This window comes from Cyanistes caeruleus, chromosome 3, assembly GCF_971803275.1.
Source record: "Cyanistes caeruleus chromosome 3, bCyaCae1.hap1.1, whole genome shotgun sequence".
Taxonomy (NCBI): domain Eukaryota; kingdom Metazoa; phylum Chordata; class Aves; order Passeriformes; family Paridae; genus Cyanistes; species Cyanistes caeruleus.
In genome coordinates, this window is record NC_141703.1 from 88,338,131 (window position 1) to 88,359,845 (window position 21,715).

A 21,715-nucleotide genomic window follows, 5' to 3' on the forward strand; every position below is an offset into this window, starting at 1 on the left:
CTCTTTTTTTTTTACCCCCAGTCATCCGAGGCACGGTTTTTAATCAAGTATTGTTGTTTGCAAGCCTTACAATTATAGCTGGTGTAGTGGTGTAGTTAAAATTTGAGCCCACTCCAAGGGGGATGTAACAGATCAACAAAAGGGTTAAAATAACTTGTCTGAATAGCCTGCTTCTTGGGGTTCTGGACTTCCATTTTGCTCCTGTAAGTCAAAACTTCTCTTCCTTGTCAACAAGTGGAGGTGGCAAAACAGAGTTTTTATGCAGTAATGTCACCTGTAAGTTTTATTTGCCTGCCCTGGCAGAAGAACAACCAAGCAAAAACAGTAACAAGAGAATTGTTATTGGGTGTTTTCCCCAATGCATTCAAACACAGTCCTTTTGTCTCTGCCCACACTGAGCTGCAGGCCCATCTATCTTTCTATAAGAGGTCTAGACTACCTTCATGCTTCATGAGGGAGGGTACTGACATCTTCCTGACAGATGCTCATTCTTCCATGGGGAATCTGGGAAGAGGGAATTAAATTCTGCAATGTAACCCTAGCCCCTCCCACCAGGCTGTCCAGGTGTGTTTTTTCTCTCATCAGGCTGCAACAAATCTCTCTGATAATGACTCTCTTCAACTTTTCCATCATGAATCAAAAAGAACCAGTCATGCCTAAAGAAACCAGGAGCACTTATGTCTGCTTTAAGAAGAGTGTGACAAAAGTAATCAAGTTCTGCTATGCTCTCTGCTGAAGTCCTTACTGTTTTTCTTTAGGTCCAGTCCACCATTCTTGTGCTAGGTGCCCTCTCTTCAAAATGGGAAATAACCTAGGTGGCCTTTAGGAGCAAAACTTTATCCAGTTTATCCATTTGTCTCTATGTGTGCCCAAGAACCCAGGCCTGAATGTCCTTCTCACCCAGTCACCTACCAGTACGCACACTTCAGATATTCACCTGCTCCAGTGATCCTGTTACCACAGCTGGGGGTTCCTCCTCCATCCCTAACTCCTCCATTTCTCCTCGTTTCATCTGCTGTGTCAGGCCCACCAGGACTGGCGCAATGCTCCGTGTAGGTGTGAGGCAGATTAATATGGCAAAGCACAACACTGACTATGGTGTGAAAGGGTTAGCCATGTATGCCTTGTGGGGATAGTACAGCAGCAACACTTGGTTAAGCATACAACTACTAGTGACATAATCAATCACGGATACATCTCATTGTGCTTTTGCAGCGTTCTCCGGGAGGGATTTACAAGCTGTTCTCTCCCTCCACCAAAGCAGGCAGGCTGGAGGTAAAACTATTCCAGCTGGAGGAAACCAGTAGGAACCTAAGTAGCTTGGTCTAGTGCAATGGAGTCTACGGAGAATATTGTCCAGTATTTCCTGCTGGGCAGAAAGGAGAGACTGGGACATTACTAAATATAAATAGCAGGGCGCTCTGTCACATTAAATACTTTACATGTTCACACCCTTTGCTGTACACAGCATGCAGGATGTTGGGGGCTTTTTTATTTTCCCCATGACTGTGCTTTCCTGAAGTGAAACCGTGTACCTTGCTTTTGTAGAGCTGAGAGTCCTGATGCACATGGTTACAGATCACATATACTGGATAAAGAGGGAATATTATACATAGTGGGAAAGAGGAATATTATACATAAATGTAAAAGCAGGGTATAGTGGAATTGCCTAGTGCCTCCCATAGTCAGCTGAGTTGCAGTCTGGCAGGAAAAGCTTATGGAGGCAAGGCAGCGTGCAGACTTCTGCTTAAGCCCCACCAGAGGCGATCTTCACTTGTCCTTCTGAGATGTCCTGGTTTCAATAAAGCAAATGCAAATTCAATCCAAGGCTCCCCAGACACAGTCCTTCCTCTGGAGGCACATGTGTTACCCTGCCGGCGCTAACATTAAAGGTGTGGTGGGGCTGTGTCACAGCGGTGTGTCTTTGTTGCCTTTCCCCTTCAGAAGCAAGAGGTGAGCAAGTTCCTCTTGGGGGCTGGTGTACTTTTCACAATCTTCTTTTGTTAGGAATGTACCGTGTTCTCTGTGACAGAGCCACCTCCAGTGCCTATAAAATTTCGGGAGTTAACCGATGGCAGGGAAGGCTCTGCCTCAGGGCTTGGTACCTCTTCTTTGTTGTCTCCCACCACTGACTCCTGCGAGCTGGTCTCTGGGCTGGAAGCTGCCTGGAAGCCGGGCTCAGCCCCTAGGGGCTCATTGATCTGCAGGGGAAGCAGGGCCCGGTGCCGCATCAGGCTGTCGTCGCTGTTCTGGGCCTCCAGCGAGTTCCGGCGCTTGGCGTTCCTGTTGGCCATGGCGTTCTTCTGTGGCTCCTCGAAGCTCAGCGACAGGGTCACCGTTCCACTCCCAAAGCTGACTTTTTGCTTGCACCCGCGCTGCTGCTGGCGCTGCCGCTCGGCGCAGGCTGGTAGAGGAAAAGGGTCCTCGTGGTTGCTCTTGCTGCTGATGGAGGAGGAAGGGGTGGAGCCGGTGGAGCCCCCCAGGCTGTTGGAACGCTTGCGGGACACGTTGCTCCGTCTCAGCGTGGCCCTGGCAGCCACTTTGAAAGCGTGGGCAGCTGTGCTGCAGCGCACCTCCTCGATTGTGTTGCGGGAGGGCTTGAAGAGGATGATGTAGACTTTGTTGAAGAAGATGCAGGCCAGAAGTCCAAAGCTGGCAGCCAGTATTGCAATCACCTCCACAGCAGACACAAACTTGCCGTATGTGCTGGCGTAAGCAGGGATGAAGGAGATCCAAACGATGAAGAATATCAGCATGCTGAAGGTGATGAACTTGGCCTCGTTAAAATTCTCAGGCAGCTTTCGAGACTTGAAGGCGAAGAAGAAACAGATGGCTGCCAGTAGGCAGGTGTAGCCAATGAGGAAGCCGAGGGCCATCAGGGAGCCTTCATGGCAGGTGATGAAGATGATCTCATCCTCCAGTTCATGATTTCGGTAGCTGGACGGTGGGGCCGTGTAGAGCCAAATCACACAGATGACAATCTGCACAAACGTGCACAAGAAGACCAGGAGAAACTGAAGGTTGAGGCCCCACCACTTTCGGTGGAGACTCGTGGGGATCTTTGCCTCGAAGACAAGAAGGACACGGTTGGTTTTCACCAGGATGCAGGAGATGCAGAGGACAAAGCTGATGCCAAAAGCTGGCTGCCGCAGACGGCAAGTCCAATTCTGGGGCTCACCAATGAAGAACAATGAACTGGAGAAGCAGCACAGCAAAGAGAAGAGGAGGAGGTAGGATAGCTCCCGATTCGTGGCCTTGACGATGGGCGTATTGCGAAATTTAGTGAAGACTCCCAGAACAAAAGAAGTCAGGAAAATTCCGAGCACAGCAAAGAGAGTCAGAGCAATCCCAAAGGGCTCAGTCCAGGCCAGAAACTCTATCTGCTTTGGGATGCAGGACGTGTGGTTCTCGTTGGACCAATAATCCTCAGGGCACTTGTCACAGGCACTTGCATCTGAAAGAGAGTTGATAAGGAGAGGGAAGGTTTGTCAGAATGAGAGGCTGAAGTATAGGATGACACATATGGCAGCTACACACCGGACCGGAAACGGAGTGTTCTGTTCCTGTGTGCAGATCCCCAGAGTCATATATGGATGTCTTGGAGTTTGTTACACTGAAACAACCAACCTCCCATGGGCTATATAGCAAAACACAAAGCACACTTGGTTCTGGCTTAGAAGAAGTCCTGCCTCTCCACTCATGTTTTTTGTAATCCATTTCTTGGCAAAACTTTGCAAACTTTGATTGCTATCAGCCCTTACACAGGGTCTGTTTTTCTCTCTTTTGTTCCTTCACTTTTATCTTCTACTTCTGTCTGTCTTCATAGCTCTCACATTTTTATCATCATTTGAATATCCTGCCTTTTTCTATTACAGAGAAAATTAAAAACGTGCTTGTCTCCTTAAATGCTTTGAGAGCCTATTTCATATTCCATGGAGGCAAGTCTTAGTGTTTAAATTGCTCTTCCCTGGAGGCAGGCAATGCCCTTGACTCCCAGCACATTCTCATTTCATGCTGGAATGCCAGGGAAAGATGTGTCTTAATGGTATCACTCTTCCTACACCTAGCAAATGTCCCACTAATACTTGCAAAAGGAAAATTGGTGCCTCCATCTCCTTCATGAAAATAGTTGTGCCTGCTGTGATGGCAGGGTCATGCCAATGGCTTGCATGATCAAAAAGCAAGGACCTGCTGCTTCTGTTCTTCTTTGACTAAAATGGGTCTTGTGTTCTAGCAGGGAGGGTCATGACTCTTTTGGTGGCAGCAGAAGGGGGTTGAGAGTTGGAGGTCTCATCTCTGCTTTTGGGACCCCAGCAGGATAGGAAGGGGCTGCAGTGAGTACACAAACTCCTTTAACAGCAAGCACCCTCTGAGTTTTGCACCTGAGCACAGACACAGACTGACCATAGCTTCCAGAGCAGAGATTGATGCTAATGAGAAAGTCAGGAATGTCCAGCTAACGAGACCAAAGGTTTTCAAGCTCTCTTGTTCTTGATGTGTGGTTGGAGGGACCACCCATGACTTGATATGACACTGCTTTCCTAAGAACTTTTTGCCTCACCTAAGGTGTTTATTTGAACATCTGACACTAGATGCGAAAGCTCAGTCAGAAGCTGTCATCACCAGGTCATTTAATTTACATCCATTCAGCCAATAGTTCTTATTTTTCTTGTGCCTTTTACCTGGAAGCTCATTACAAACTGCAAGCTGCAGACAAAGCAAAGTTAATTTCATGTAGCAGGGAATCCAGCAGCCTCTGTCAGAGACAGGAGCAGCTATTTAGCACTAAAGAAACACTTTCACTGCTGTCTTGTGGTGGCTTAGAGACCGTGCTGCCACTGAAAGGAGTAAACCAGGTCTCCCTCATCCTGCAAGGCTGCTCATTCTTTCCCCCTCCTTTGTGTTAACACTAGAGGGCATGCAGCTTCTCATTCTAGTTGGAAACATAGCCTCCCAAAAGCTTGTTTTCAGGAAGACCAAAGACCTGATCTAACTCACTCCATGGTCATACAAGTACCAACAACAAATGTGGGAACAAACAACTGGGAAAGGACAGATTGTTTCCTCCGGTAGCATGGAATTCAGCTGGACGAAACTGGTTGTAAAACTGCTCTCTATGCCTATAAAACTGGCAAGCACAGGAAATAAAGACTATTACTGTCAGCTGAAATTGCAGCAGGAAACTGTAGAGTCAGAAGACAGTTGCCACCTCAGTCCCATAAATTTCACCTTCACACCAGAGCTAGCTCCCAAAATTATGTGAAAAACACCAGAAGACCCCGATTACACATGATCAGAACTGCTTCTACTCAATCTGAAAATGCTGCTCCCAAGCATCCTGTAGTACTATATATGGTCATGCTAAAAAAATATTCCTGTCTCATAGGACACAAATTAGATTCTCCCAAAGAACACTTGTTCAGTTTTGCAAACAGTTTGCTGAATTGTTCATCTCTGGCAAGGTCTGCAGTATTCACTGGAGAAGGTGTGAGGAGGTCCAGAGTGTGGCCTTACAGTGTGGAGAGGACTGATATCCTGAAAGAATTTACTTGCCTTTGTTACCCTGGGGATGTCCAATACTGAGAGAAGTGGTAACAAGTGCCAACAAGGCACAAGTGGTGTTGGAAATTCAGAATTTTTCAACCATTTCTAAACCTGAGTTTACTTCTTCTGTCTCCTCCAGAACCTGAGTGACTTGATCCAAGCTCCGAATGAAACAAACAAAAAACATGTCCATGGTTGCTTGGTAGGATCCACAGATTCTGATCTATTGCAGTGCCAGTGATCAACAGAACCTTTAGCTGTTGAGTCCATAAAGGGAAATATTTCTCTCTGCTTGTGAAATCTGGGATGTAATGGATTTTATTTGTACAGAATGAAATAAAAGGCTGACCATTTGAGGAAAAGATGGAGGCAGACAGATAACTACAGAATTTAGGATGGAGACTCTCTTCCTCCTCCAGGTTTTTGGAGGAAGAAAATCTACTGCTACAGTGCAATGGAGTTTGCTTGTGGCTGCCTGAGAGGCTTTCTATACACAAGTTGTTTTTCAGGTTCTCTGCCTTAGTTTTCCTAATGCGGAGCAGAAGGGACAGGCAGGCTTAGCAGCAGACAGGACCTGAGGACCACAGGACTCAACTCCTGTAAGCCTTCCAGAAGTCTCTCAGACTTTCTGTGAAGCCTCCTGGCAAGGCAGGCACCAGTCCAGCACTGCAGAGAAGCGACTTCAGCACAGCTGCAATTTCAGCGTAACTGGACAAGGCCCGGAGCAGCTCTGTGGGCATTACCTGTCTCGTCACTGTACTCCCCGTCGGGGCAGTCCACGCACTCGAAGCAGCAGGTGGGCTCCCCCTCAATGATGCCCTTCCTTGTGCCTGGCAGGCAGTCCCTGCTGCAGTTGGAGAAAGGCACCTGCAAGAAAAGAGCCCGAGCAGGTTAATGGTGCCAATGCCTTACTATGGCAAGACCTTGGCTTCCTCCAAGGGTATTATTGCTTGGTTGGTGTGCTGGATGAAGAGCCTCAAATGCTCACCTCTTCCTCCCACAAAATAGACACATTTTGCACAACAGTCCTTCCCCAACCCACTGCAGTGAGATTTCTTTTAAGGAACACATCAAGGGATAGTAAGGAAGATCAGCAGGTCTTTGTAATGTCTATTGTGTTATGTGTATTGCAAACTGTAATGTCACCATGATACACGTACCTCAAAACAGTCATTAGATGGTTAGAAAGAAAAGACAATCAATCTCTACTGGCAGGAATTTGAGTCAGCCTAGGAGATGATGGGCCCTGACATCTGATCCCCAATCTAATATATTGCATATTGTCTGCTAATAATTTATGGGAATTAAAATGGTTTTCTGAAACTCACTTCTTTAAGAACACTGAACATCTAAAGATTCAAATCAGTATCACTTTACAGATCTAAAGGTTTCCAAGACCTCTGCTGCTGTAAATGATGTCACCTGCTGGCTGTGCATTTATGCTGTGCCTCAGCCCACTGTCGTGTCCTGCCAGCAAGTGGTTGCATGGGCACGCTCACCACATGCCTGAAGAACACTGACACAAAGACTTCAGCATGATAAATGGAAGGGCCTTTGTCACACAGAGTCATGACCCGAGGTTGAGCTCATCTTTTCCCAAGTAAATTAAGGAAAGAGAGTTGACACAGAACATGGCTTTCTCAGCTCAGGAGAGTTAAACCTACAATTTCCACTGCAACCGAAGTACCATGATCCATACATAGTTAATGGCTGTTATTTTTGGAAGCCCCCATTCACCTTTTTCAGAAGTTTGATGCTAGTTTACCCAAGTGCTGCCAACCTGCTGATCTCCAGGAGCCTCCTGTGGTGATGCACTTATGCAATGAGTCCTAGCTATGGTTTGGAAGTTGCCTATGTGCAGGCATCAACCTTACCCACAGGGGAAGCAAAGCTCTCACTAATGACAATTGCCATACAGAGATGACCACTCTGGGGCTCAGGTGAGGACAGTCTCTGTTGCCTGTCACTCTGAGGTGCAGCTGCAGCACAGTTTGGGAATGCTGTTCCCAAGCCGTTCATCAAGATTACATCATTGATGGGACAGACACACACACAGGGCAAATCCCTGCAGCTCCTGGCTTGAAGCACTCCTTGCTTTTAGTGCCTATTGCTACAAACACAGTGCTCCTATTCCTTGGGACAGTCTTTGAGCAGGCAGTGTATCCATCAAGAGGACCTCATCAGTCTAGGCTGTCTTTCCCTAGGCTGCCATCAGTGATTTTGAACAGAGCTGAATCAAAGGCCTGGCTGAAGTCACACCCTGCTTCCACATTATCTACTAAGTTGATTCAGTTTCCAAGGAAGAAAATTAAATTGGTTTGGCATGATTTTATCTTGACAAATACATGTTGGCTTGTTCTTATCAGTTTATTATCCTCCAAGTGTTTATAAATGGTTTAATTTTTTTTTTTATCAAGTCTTTTAGGTTACTGAAGCTCAGCTCCTTGTGTGTAATTCCCTTGTTTCTCCTATAACTGCTTTAAAAACAGGTATTGCGATTTCTCTCTGATCCTTTGAGACATCATGCATCCTCCACATTCCTCAAAGATGAATTGCTAGTACTTTTGTGATTGCCTTGGCTGAATTCTTAAGTATTCTATGGGGAATTTCATCAAATTCTACCAAAATGAACCTATCTATCTTACCTACTCTTTAAGTCATTCTTTTGCAAGTCTGCCCAATGCTGAAGTTCCTGAATGTTAAAATTACCTACATTTAAACTTTTGTTGGGGATGACAAGAGACACAGTGAGTGAAGTGCTGGCTACTCTATTTGAACAGAGACTTCTATCTGAAAGAAATTATAGTCTATAAATTGAAAAAAAAAGGCTGCAGCAGACAGAGATTGCAAAGCCCTTGACTGCACAAAACTTACATGCCCTGGCATTATACTCAGAAATATCCTGTCACATTTTTAACAGTTAGGACAAAGAATAAAGTTAAATATTGCACTGCTGGAGAAATTTAGACCAAGAGAACTCAATTACTCAATTTAAGTAAAAAACAGTAAGTCCTAACTGCCGGAAAAAGTGCAAGATGCATTTGCAACAAACAGAAGGAGGGATTATGGTATCATTTGTTTAAATTTCACTGGTAGTTTGTGCTTAGAGACTCCAGCTGGGCTTAGAAAAGCTCTGAGCTCAGTATATCTGTGGTAGTATGCTCTGTTCAATTCATGCTTTCTTCAGAGTGCTCTGGACTTGAACCAGAAATGAAGCTGGAGTAAAGGAAAGGCTGAACTCATGCTGTAGCTGTTTTGGGCAAGTAGCTAAGGCAGAAGCATTACCTGATCTGCCAGTCAATGTGACTAATCAGCTGGAAAAGAATTGCCTTGTTCATTAATCAGGTGCTGGTTTAACACATTGAAACATCACAGCAGGGCCTGGAAGTGACATTTCTGAGCTAATATTCTACTCCCTGTGACAATTCCCAGACCATAAACCATATGCCCACTCAGTATTCCCTCTGGGAGTCAGAGTTCCTGCCTAGCTGGCTGCTGCCAGCTATGACAGCAGTTCATCTGGTTCTGGTCTGGAGATGTCTGCACCATATTTCCATCATGTGGGTCAGACACAGCCTGGCTGCCTGTGACCATAATTATGCTGAAAATGTTTAACATATGCAAGACAGTGGAGAAGGACTTAGGCCTGACTGAAGTGAATTGATACATCTTGAGATCACTACTTCTGAGGCTGCATAAGCATACTCAAGGAGAATACAAAAAAAAGGTATCAGGTGCTGACATCTTCCACTATTTGAGCACCATGTCCAAGTTAACCCAAGCAGGTTGACAGGGCGTGTTCTGCTGGTTTGCAAGGCAAGGGTGTGAGGAAGGGTCCAGGACTTGGTGGGTGAAACCAGCAGAAAGAGTTGTAAATGTAACTAAGAGCAAGAAGAGACACTTCTTGATACAGAGATAATGGGAGTGAAAGAGATGGCTCTTTTCAGCAGTGAAACTACTGAGCTCACAAAATATTGATTTAGTCACCAACCAGACTTGGGTAATGAATTTCTCATTCCTTTTGAAACACTGCTATAAAATTCTACCCTATCTGCTTGGGTCAAGAAAAAAAGACCAAATTAATTAATTTAAAACATTAATACCTAGGGTCAAAAAATGTACAGAAGAGGAGGAGACATTGTCTGTTATTTCAGTGTATAAGAAGGACATGAAAGACTATGGTTGGAGACTGTGTATACAGTAAGGTGAATGGATCCTTTAATTAAACATGGAGCCATAATATGAGGAGTGTGCAGGGCTAGCTCAAATTTCAGCTTGCGGATCTGGAAAACATTGCTGTGAGGATTTAAGCACTTACCTCCTTAGAGAATCCACCCCACAGGATCTTGTTTTCATTGATAAAAAGCCTCTCCCCTTTCTTGGCATAAACGTTGTAGTGCCCAACCTCTTCAAAGACGACTGAGCCATCCTCCGGAGAGAGATGCCAATTGATTATTGAGTAATTTCCTACCAGGTCCCCAAACTCATCAAAATCCACTTGCTCCCCCATGTTATTGGTGAAGTTTAAGTGTCGCAGATGCTTGAGAACCTAGAGAGAGACAGAGAGACACTATGAATGCCTGTGTTTTACAACCCTATCACAGCACACATCTGCTATGGGGACAGAACTGGGAAGAATCAGTTTGCTACAAACCTTAATCTCTTCAAATCTCTTAATCACAGCAGTAGGAGGTTTTCTGTCACATGAACACACAGTACGTGTACAAACCTTGTAGACAACACAAGGTATCATGGTCCTCTGGGTGGCTGGCAACCCATCTGTAACACTGATGCTACCCCATCATCCATTTAGCATTCCTCTTTGGTCCTCTGAGTCACCTCTACAAGCCCACAGCTCTGTGTTAGGGCCAGAGAAGTGGCAGAAGCCTCTCATGTGTTTCAGTCACCCATGCATGGCTCTCACCCTGCTCCTGCAACCACCGCATGAATGCTCTCAGTTGGTATCTCTAGTCTCTGAATGATCAATCACTCAGAAACAGGAGTGCTTGAGAAACAACTCAGACTTGACTCTGGACTGAAAAAAGCCAAGCCCAATGCACTTCATTTCAGTAAGAAAACCCCATAAAATCAAGTTCATCTTCCATATGGCAGACCTGGAGAATTCTTACCACTTTTTTTGGCTTCTGTCTCATGATTGCATAGTTGAAAGTAATCACATTCTGCCTGTTCCCAGGAGTTCTTCCCTGTAATTTTCACCTCACACCTTAAAAGTGTCATACAGAATCATAAAATCATTAAGGCTGAAAAATACCTCTGAAATAATCAAGTCCAACAATCCAACCAGCACTGCTCTATTCACCACCAAACCATGTCCCCAGGTGCCATCTCCACATGTTGTCAAAACACTTCCAGGAATGATGATTTCACCACTTTCCTTGACAGCCTATTCCAACGCCTGACCACCCTTTCCGTGAAGAAATTTTTCCTATTATTCGATTTAAGCCTTCTATACTGTAACTTAAGGCCACTTCCTCTCATCATGTCACTTGTTAACCGTGAGAAAAGACCAACCTCCTTGCCACAACCTCCTTTTAGGGAGTTATAGAGAGTGATAAGGTCCCTCTAAGCCTCCTTTTCTTCAGCTGAACAGGCTCCTCCTTCCCTCAGCCACTCATCATCAGACTTGTTTTCCAGACCCTTCACCTGCTCTTCTGCCCTTCTCTGGATGTGCTCCAGCACCTCAATGTCTTTCTTGCAGTGAAGGGCCCAGAACTGGACACAGCACTTGAGGTGTGGCTCAGCAGTGCTCTATACAGGGGGACAATCCCTGTCCTGGTCCTGCTGGCCACACCATTGCTGACACAGGCCAGGTGCCATTTGCCTTCTTGGCCACCTGGACACTGCTGGCTCATGTTCAGCCGGCTCACAGCCAGTATGTTGCATGTCCCTAACCCCAAGGACAACTGTAGTTGTAAAATTCATGATCTAGATAGTTTGACAAGTAGACCCAAGAAACTTCAGCATGCAAGAAAGCCTGTACTGGCAACTGTGATAGAATTCATCCACATCCTATTTCTGTTCAAAAAATAATTGCTGATTTATGCACTTACCAGATTTCTCTCCAAGCTCATGTATGGAAAGATGAGGTGACTCTGAGGGCACCTGGCTGTCAGCTGCCCCTAGACCCCAGCAGCATAGTTGCTACTGTGGTTCTACTGCCTGTGACAGCTTGTAAGCCCAGTTTCTCTCCCCATCTCTCTCTCACCTGTGAGTGCCCAAACATACAATTTTGGATGGCAAAATGTAAGAGAAACCAAAACTAAATCAATTTGTCTGGGCAGGCAGAACCCTCTTCACCCCACAGACAGAACAGACAATATTGCTTTGATGAATCTTTTTCACCTGGAAACACAGGGACAGGGGAACAGAATCACTTCATTAATTCCTGTCAGTTTTGCTAAATTGTCTCATTTTTCGCTGTTTCCTTTTGGGATCTTCCTATCTCAAGCTAAAATCCCCAGAGCCACAGATACCCTCCTCCCACTGCCTGTTTAAATGCCAGCCTGAGAGAGTCTGGAAAAATCATTATAGTATTACAAAAGATGTGGCCAACAATACCTTTTCAGCTTGTGTGATGTTGATGGAAGAGTATCAAAATATTGCTACAATATTCAGTCTTTCAATAACGGGTGAGACAGAGAAGGCAGGATTTTTTCTGTCTTTCTCATCCCTGTTGCCCCTCCTCTGGAGACCAGCTCATTCATAAGGTGTGGAGCTGGAATGATCTCACCAAAGAACCAGGATGTGTCCCTGGAAGATCTCACCCTCTGATGGATGCAGCAAAAGAAGGTGCTCTGTGCTGGCACTCTGCTGTGGAGAGCTGGGGCATTGCCTGCTGTGGGTAAGGAAATAGGAGACTGCTCCCCTCTCATTGCCCTCATTGCCCAGGGGTACCCAGGAAGATGCTACCTGCTCAGCTCCATCAGGGGACAGTGAGAACAGACCAGAAGCAGCTCTGAGGTCAGAGCAGGTGACAGGGTCTGCAGATCCACAGTGATGTGATGTACTCCCTCACCTCACTTTGGCCTCATCTACACAGGGGCTTCAGTCTTGGTCTGGTTGTTACCAGAAACTTTTTCCGTCAGCAGTGCAGGTGCTCAGCAGGGCAGCTCACATTCCTCTGCAGGCTCTGGCACCTACCACAGGGTAACAGCTGCAGCTTTGATGTCCAGATCAGGTGATTATTATGCTAATGCCTTGTTTCTCTTCACTCCAACTCTATGACACTCTTATGAAGCTGCATAATGGATGCACTACTGCATCCTTCTGAATGACAACAGGATATCCTGACTATCTCTGCTGGTTTGACTATTACCTGTATAGACAGGACACCTTGCCCTTGTTTTGACTGCAGTTGTTACACACACTAGGAGACAATCTTGCAAAAGCCATACTGAAGATTCTTCAGTTCAAGTCATGCTTCTCCTGGTCAGCTGCAGCAGCAGGAGGCTCACTGGTCTTAGGATCAGCAAGACAAATGGTGGAGAAACTTCTGGATTCCCTGAAGGCAATTTTTTGTTTGTTTAATTTAATGAAGTTCATATCAATTAGTCTGTTCCACTGCCTTCCTTCCTGTTATTAGGTTCCTTAAAAGTAATACATACCCCTGGCTTTTAGTGGGGCTTTGTAGGATTAGTTTGACAGGACCTTACCCTTGTGCACACACACACACTACACCTGACAATTCAGGTTATAAATTATTTCATGTATGACCTGGTATGTCTGTCTGACTGCTAATTCATATAAAAGTGATGATCTGCAATCAAAGTTGTCTTTCCCCATGCACGGTATAACAACATCAGCTCCACAACTGTAGCTAGCGGGTACAAAATGTGTATCAGTTCATGCAGGAAAGACACATGACCTGACTAAAATCCCAAATGTAGAGGCAACAGGAACAACAGAAATAACAAAACCTGGTTTTTCTTCTTTCCAGAAAACAGGAGTTTTTCTTCAAATCTAAATTTCGGAGGGACAGCTACAATGAACTACCACAACATGTTCCTTCTTTAGAGAGCAAGAAAGTCCCAGGATCATATCTCTGTATTGCACAAGTTCTGTTCTTTACACGGTGAAAATACAGTTTAAACAGACAAGGAATATATAAGCACTAAACTTTGAAAGAAGAAGTTGTAGACTCTGAATAACCACAGCACTATTTTATAATCACCAATCTATCAATGATTAGCTAAAGGCTTTACAGTTAAAAATGTCTCACTAGGTTTTGTAGCTAAAGGTAGGAACATACATAACCAAGACTCAGTCCACAAAGACCTAAAAGACCGTGCTTCAGCCAGGCCAATAGCACGTGTCAGGGGTAGGTGCATCTTATCCTGGAACCAAGAGTTTATGAAAGAAGTGCTGACCTTGCAGCTTGGATACACTGTCAGCAGCTGGTGGAAGCCTGTGGGGAGAGAGCATTGTGCAAGCTGCTGTCTTCAGGTATTTCTTTCTGTAATTTTTCCTTCCTTTTTTTTCTCTCTGTCACAGACTTCATGTTGAATTGCAATGCCTTTTAATTAAAACACCTGTTATTGGAAAGGACTTGCAAGCTGCCCTCTAGTTCACCCTCCCATTATTCCTGGTAAGCCTATTCCCAGCTGTGCAGCATGCCATACTTTATCCAGGCTAGATATTCTGGGTCGTGTGGTTTCCACTTTTATGGGAGGATCATAAAGCTGCAACATAAATACAGTTGTGTTAGACCAGGCTGGCAGCTCAACTGCCTAGGACCTGCTTTGGACTGTGGCCAACAGCAAATACCTACAACAGGAGCACAGGGGCTGTGATACTTCCCTTGAACATTCTCACCCATTTTGAAGCTCAGTGACTTCCTGGGCCAAAGGTTTTGTACCCGATAACCTTTGGGTGGATTTTTCTTCCATGATGTTGCACATTTTTGTTCTGCACCTGTGCGAACTTTTCACATTCACATCCTCCTAACAACACAGAGACCTACATTTTATGAGACAAGCAGCTCTTCATCCCTGTTGGAACAGAGCAGCTATGGATCTCTTTTGATGACCTTCATGCTTATATTGGCAAAGAACTGTCATTTGCTGGTCATCTCTTCCACGCCTCAGGACTTTACAATCGCCTCTCTTCAGACACCTCTTTCTCAGGCTGCTGAGCCCTATCTGATGTTGCTACATTTTGTACAGAAGCTGTTTCACTGACCCTTCTCTAAATATTCCCAGGATAGTCTTCATCAGTTCTGAGGCTAGCACATGATGCTGAAGTGAGATGCACCAAAGGGTTGAGAAAGTGGCCCCAGGACACTCTGTTTACCTCTCTGTCCCTTTTTCAGTGGGACTATCCTTAAAAGTGCATTTGCTTTTTCTGACTACTACTCAGACAGACCTGAGGAGTCCACCCATAGACTTGATCAACTTCATTTGTGCTAAGTCAGGTCTCATAATTTATTTTTATACTCTGCTGACTATCTTTCAACCAATGCACATGTAAGTTCTGAACTTGCTGACAGTCTACCAGAAGATGCCTTCAAGAAGCCTGAGTGTACTCTGTGAATAGAAGTTCCATACACATCCTAAAGCCTTCAAAGCACTTTAGGAGGTTTGTGAGGTAGGGCTTCTCTTTAGAGAAGTCATGAGCACTCTTCCTCAGTATATTCTGGTTTTCCTTCTTAATTTGTTTTAAACCCCAGTTTCTAACAATGGTCTCAATCAGGCTCTGCTAGTTCCTTGGATCTCCTCCAGAACCCTTTCTAAAAATTGATGTCTCATCTGTCAGCTTTCTAGGCCTCAGGGCCCAAGATTTTTCAAGTGAGGAGATGGACACCACAGCCAACTCTTCAGCTACTTCATCTGTGAGCTCTGGCAGATCCTTTGGGTGAATGTTCACTTGCCCTGAAGTATCAAGGTTCATTTTACTCTTGTGTTCCATAGTTTCTTCTATAGTCGGTTCAATTAGACAGATCCTCTAAAAGTCCCTCATAAATAACTAAACCTTCTTAAGTTTGTCCATGAGGAGCATGCTTTTCTTCTGTCACGACTCTACCTTGTCTTTTGCAGTGATAATCTATGGCTCAACAGACAGTTCTACTCCTTTAATGTTTAAAATAGGATTTATGAGCTTTTACCCCATTTCAGGATGTTGCTTATTTGTTTTTCTGGCCTGCCTTATTTTATTTTTACATTTAATCTGCCAGAGTTTATGAATCTTCCAATTTTACTCACTGAACATAACTCAGTTATTTGAAGGATGCTGTCTCACTTTTAAGAAATACCACCTAATACCTTTGTTTTGCCTTGTCAATTTCCTTTCTCCCCCCCTTTCTTGATCTGCAATATACACTCACTTTCTGTCACTAGAGGCTGGTGGAAGGCAAAACCATCCATTTTAAATTTTGGATGCTGTCAGCAGAGAATTTTGTGTGTGCATGCATGCCCAAAGCTGAACTTTGAGCTGTCCTCTGAAGCACAAGCCGCAGACTAGTTGTACATTTTGACAGATGCTGGACTAAACAATAGTGACATGTCCTAAATACTCCAATTAGTAACAAGATAGGAGACAGATCCACCACTTGGGAGGCTGATTGCAACCAAAATCTGGGGCTTAGGGCTAGAAACAAGAAAGTGAAGATCATGCTTGGATGAAAATCACTGGAAGTAGGACAAGATCCTGGAGCTGAAGGAGATGTGTGGAGACAAATATTGGGGGATGCTCAGTAACCTTGGCCAGTAATGCTTGAGAAAAGCAACTTAGAGGAGCTAGACAGCATAAACAGAGAAATTCCACTTTGACAGACCTCCACCATGCCCCTACCAGGAAGGGGAGACTGGTGATGTAACACTGTGGGGAAAGCAAGAGCGTGTGAGACACCAAGCAGTTAAAAGTTGTAGTCTTGTTAATTCTTAAATAAATGTAAATAAATGTCACTATCCAGGTGTGGTATGACCTGTCCTTTACTCTGTCTCAGTTGTGACAGGTCCTTAATCAGTCTCCATATACTGTCAAAGGTTTAATATTCTTGGCTTCTTTCTGATGTGTTTCCTCCCTAGGTCAAATGGTCCTGCAATGGAAGAGAACCTGGGCACATTATAGGTGTCTGTCAACATAAAAGACAACCAATTACCCCTCTTAACACACAGCTGCAAGCAATCCTGTCTTGACAATTAACACATTTTCCCATGCTTAAGTTTTAATTTCTGTCTACCTATCTTCAGGCCTGTAAAACAGCTCAGGGCTGACAAGTACCAAATGTTTTTCTCTTTAGTTTGACAGAGTGCTCATGCTAAGAGCAGCCACCACCACCACATCATGGCTCAGTGTGAATGAAGATGGAAACCTGGCAACTGTCCTCAAGATGGCAAGTCCTGACTTTCACTTTGAATTGCAGAGGGCCCAATCTCCTCTCTCATGAAGTGCATGGAGAAGATGGCTTCATAATGCTGTAACAGGCATAAGGACTTGAGAGATCAGCTATTCCATTAGGCCAGGGGTGATGGTGTGCAGGACCTGGGTTTTGCCAGTGGTCAAGTATCACAAGGAAATATGCCCAGGCCAGTTCTGAAAGAACCACTCATACAATACTTTGAGAGAAATGTTGTCTGGAGAAATCATGTTTTGGTGTTTTTTCTTTCTTCTTTTCACTTTCAACTACCTATGTGTCAATCAATCTTCGTTTACAGACTAGCAAAACTCAAGTTTTTACTTTTTGTATCAAATCCTTAATTCCTGCTGCATTCTCTAATTTGGAATATCTTGTTCTGCCCTTTTTTTATGTAGGCCCAACTCTAGGAGTCTCTGAAAGGCAGTGCTGTCATCACAGCATCAACCAGTTCTGGCACACAGGAACTGAGTAGGCAGGAAGGTGCTGGCCCTGGCCCCTTGTGTCAGTAATACCTGTTTTCAGAAGCCTGAGGCAGGGCAAGATGAATTTTACCCTTCTGTCCAAAGCATTCTTACCAGCAGGAGCTGAACTTGTCTCCTTCCCTGTTGCCCTTTGTACACCAAGAGGGACAGCATGTAGTGCTGATGCTGTTTTTAAAACCAAGATGACAGAATGTGCCAACACCATTACTGTCACTTTTTTCTAAAGGCTGTCCAGAAGATAATGGTATTCTTCAGCCAGTGATGGACATTGCCTCACACCACTTTCTACATTCGCAGAGTCATAGTTGAAAGGGATCCACAAAGATCATCAAGTCCAACTCCTGGCCCTGCACCATGTGCCTGAGAGCATTGTTCAAATGGTTCTTGAACTCTGCCAGGTTTGGTGCTATGACCACTGCCCTGTGGAGCCTGTTCCAGTGCCCAACCACCACCCTTTGGGTGAAGAACCTTTTCTTAATATCTAATCTAAACCTCCCCTGACTGAGCTGCAGGCCATTACCTTAGGTCCTGTCTCTGGTGACCAGATTCCATCTAAGCTCCCTGGTTTCTATTGGCATACTGCTCTGAAGAAGTGACTGTTAATACTTTTTATCACTATAAGGGTACCTTAGGTGGAGAAGCTGAAAGGTACCCAGGAACAGAGTTGTGTTTCTCACTGAGAATACCTCACAAAAAATTTGGATGTCCTCCTGTTACACACATCCAGTTTCATGCACAAGAAGTGCCTGGTGTGTAGTTGTGAAACTGAGCACTTCATGCCAAAATAATGAAAACCAGTCAGCAGCTACTGGGTGAGGCCTGGGCTGTACTCCAGGATTGAAACTGTCAGGTTGGTAACAGGGCAGATGAACAATAGGAGAGAGACTCTGGAAGAAGGGCTGGTGTCAAAGAGAGAGGAATTGATGGTCAGCCAGAGGTACGCAGAGAATACTCCAAGTGAAATTTGTCAAGATGGGATGGACATCCCAGCTCTGGTGAAGATCTGCACTGAATTGAAAAACAGAATGAAAGCAAGAGAATTCACCCAATACTCAAGAATAGTTGTGTGAAGCCTGAGAACAACTCAAGAACATTCATTGTTATGCTTTGATAAGAACTGAATGACTTCCTTGCAAAGCTAGGAAGGTCACTGGATAACACAATTAAATGTGTATGACAAAAACAATGTGCCATATGTTAGAAGTCATAATTTAAGCCATTCATAATTTTTATTGAAGAAAATGAGCTAACCACTCAAGACCTGTTCATTATTGCAGGCAGCTCAGTAAAAACACTGTGCTTTATGCAGCAGGAAGAGCAAACAAACTATTAGGATATGAAAGTAAGAAAAAATGATACTGAAAAGATAGTGCTGATAGTACAAGTCTCCTCTGGAAAAAGCTGCTTCTAGTCATTTGATCAGAAAAGATGATTTAAATTAAACAAAGATAAGATATGTCCATAGGTGGTGATGATAGCTCTTGGACAGTCAGTCTTCCATTTCAAGCAAAATGAAAGCATGGAATTATTTATCTGTTTATGACACACATAGTGATTTTTGGGAAATAAGTGATATATTCTCAAAGAAGCAGAAACCCCTGTGCCTGCAAAGGCAACTGACCTTATTAGGGTCTCCAGAGAAATACAGGACATCCAGCTGACATGACAAGATGCGCTGATTGTCATATTGTAACTGATAATTGGTTCTTTTCTGCCTCTGTCAAGGATATGATCCCTAGGCAGATGGGGGCTGGATCTCTCTCTGCCTCTTCCATTGACCAGTGCCCTGTCCTTGAGGCAGCACTGGTGCTGACATGGGGACCCATGCATACATTATATCCTTTCTTTGTGTGAGAGAAGCAGGATCTCCAATAAAACCTTGCAGAAATTGGGAGAGGAAGGAACTCATGTGGACTGTGTTGGAAATACCCTCACTTGCTGCTCAGAGGAAGATGCCTGGTGCTTCCCTTGCCTCATTTTATGCTGTGAGTGCTTAGTCTGCTTGGAAACTGGTGAAGCCTAGAGTTTCCTAAGACAAGGACCAGTTTTATTGCCTGTAACTGGGCTTGATGCGTCAGCTTATGTGGTGTTCTCACCAGCAACCAAGAGACTCTGCTTTGCTGCTTAAAAACTGCAGAAGCTTTGATGCTCTCTTGACAATGAAAGGTGACAAAAAACCAAACTAATAGCTACTATTACAGCAGTAGAAGCAAGTAACTTAAACCAAAAACGTCAAAGGCAAGCATTTCTAAATGTGACTTGATATAAAATGGGACTAATCTGATTTAGGATCAGATTTACTACAGTACAATATTTACAAGGATGTCCAGACAGAAATCGAAAGCTCAAGCCTAGTGGATTTCATAACAGGGGCTGTACAAGTCAGGTTCAACTGCAATATTTCAGAAAACTCCATTTGGCATTTACTGGTGGTTGCAGTTGCCTCAACTCCATTGCAAACCTGAGTCTGAAATGCTTCTGAAAGACCTGTCTGATGAGTCACAGAAGTTCCCAAAGAAATGATCTTGCAGCATTTTGGCATTGCATGGCTGCATTTCCAGACTGATTTAACCATCAGCTAGGAGGTTGTAGCACACAGTAAGGATGGGAACAGGACATTTTGTTTCCCCAAGGTCCCCACAACTCCTGCTGGCCCTGTGCTCACCTACAGTTCTAAATGCAGTTGTCTGTAGAACACCAGTCCTGAGCCTGTACTGTGTAATGCTCAGCTGATAGCAAACAGCACCTCACACAGGCATGCTATGGTAAAAATTAATGATTTCGCCCAGCGTGACCGAAGATTTACATAGGGAAACATGTGAAATCCTGTAAAATGAAATTCAGTACAAACATATTTTTTAAACTCAAAGTGTGACCTTCAAGTGACAGTTCTTTTTTTAACTGCAATTACTTTTTTTTAGTGACAAAAAAGGGGAAACTATTAATTTTGAGTCTGTCAAAATGCTGGCTTGGACAGTGATGTTTTCATTAACTGCAATTAGTGAATTTGACTAGCTCTAGAGTAGAAAAGAGATGACAGAATACTTTTTTTTACCTCTAACATCTTCCTTTTTTCTTTTTTAAATTATGATCCAGCTGTATGATGGTACCCCAACAAATCTGTATGGCCCAAAGCATGATAGTGTAGTATTAGTTGCCTAGTGTCCAAAAAAATCCTTCCTACAAGCAGCTTCAGGAGTTAGGGCATCTGGAGGAGCCTCAGTCCCAGTTCAGTGCTATCCCAAACAGACTTAATCTGATCTACTGGTGGCAGTAGATTTCTTCTGGGGAGAAATGACTGAAGTGACAGCACCTCTCCCCTCCTTAATGAGCCTCTGTGAGCGTTAATTCAGTTCCTAGAAATCAGGACAAAAGTTATGGTAGGAAAATGAAAAATAATGTCTGTGGAAAACTCATAGATTCAGGATATAATGCTATATAAAATCAAGGAGGCTTCTGAATTAGTCTCTGCTCTGGTGATATACAAGCAAAGGACAGTGATGATGGAGGCCTCTGAACTCCACAGAATGGAAAAAATCCATGGACAAGCTAGAGGAAAAGGACTGACTGTACTGCATGCATGATAAACCCATTATCAGTTCAGAATTTTGCCTGTGCTCATTAAAATGAAAGCTCATTAATTAGAGAGTAATGATATGTTGCCATCCTCATCATACAAATAGAGCTCAAATAGCAGTATTTATTATGGTGGGCTCTAAAAGCACTAATCCAACACAGAACATCCAAATAAGACTGAAAACCACAGGTGTTGTATTGACAGAAAGCATAACATAAAAAACCCCAGAGAACAAAGAAGAAAAAAAATCACCAGGCAATGTATAAGAAGTTCCTTGAACATATTAAAATTCAAAGTTGTCATGTATGCCAGATCCTCATGACATTAAGGCTGTGACAGACAGCTAAAGAGGCTGGAATGCCAAAGAGAGAGGTGAGGAGGAGCAGGAAACCTAAATGAATGATGTGTTAGTACCCTTGCTATCAGAAAAAAAATCACAGACATTCTTATCTCAAGGGCACTGGTTTTGGAGCCATAATGTGACATTAACTGAGGTACAAGGTCCTTAAAGAGAGATTACAGGGCAGCCTGAGCAATTTAAAATGGATCTAAAAGGCTGACAGAACCAGACAGTTCATCACAGCAGTCCATGAGCAATAAAGAGAGCACTAATACAGTAGGTTTATGATATACACATAAAAATGCCACTGGCTTTGAATGACAAAGTCAATATGCTATCTAATCCTATTCCACAGCAACTCCAATCCACCTTTTTGCAACTTGCAAGTGTAATGAATT

At 44.0% G+C, this 21,715-nt stretch overlaps 1 protein-coding gene across 3 annotated transcripts in view; it reads right to left on the reverse strand.

Moving 5' to 3' along the window:
• Positions 1-254: 254 nt before the first annotated feature.
• CASR (calcium sensing receptor) overlaps positions 255-21,715 on the reverse strand; it is an 88,875-nt gene continuing 67,414 nt past the window's right edge. For all 3 annotated transcript variants that reach the window (XM_086882773.1, XM_086882774.1, XM_086882772.1), the window contains 3 exons: positions 9,863-10,093; positions 6,288-6,411; positions 255-3,454 (listed from right to left, as the gene is read on the reverse strand). In XM_086882773.1, coding sequence (XP_086738899.1) covers positions 2,004-3,454; positions 6,288-6,411; positions 9,863-10,093 — 1,806 coding nt within the window. In that variant the 3' untranslated portion in view covers positions 255-2,003. The remainder of the gene's footprint in view (positions 3,455-6,287; positions 6,412-9,862; positions 10,094-21,715) is intronic.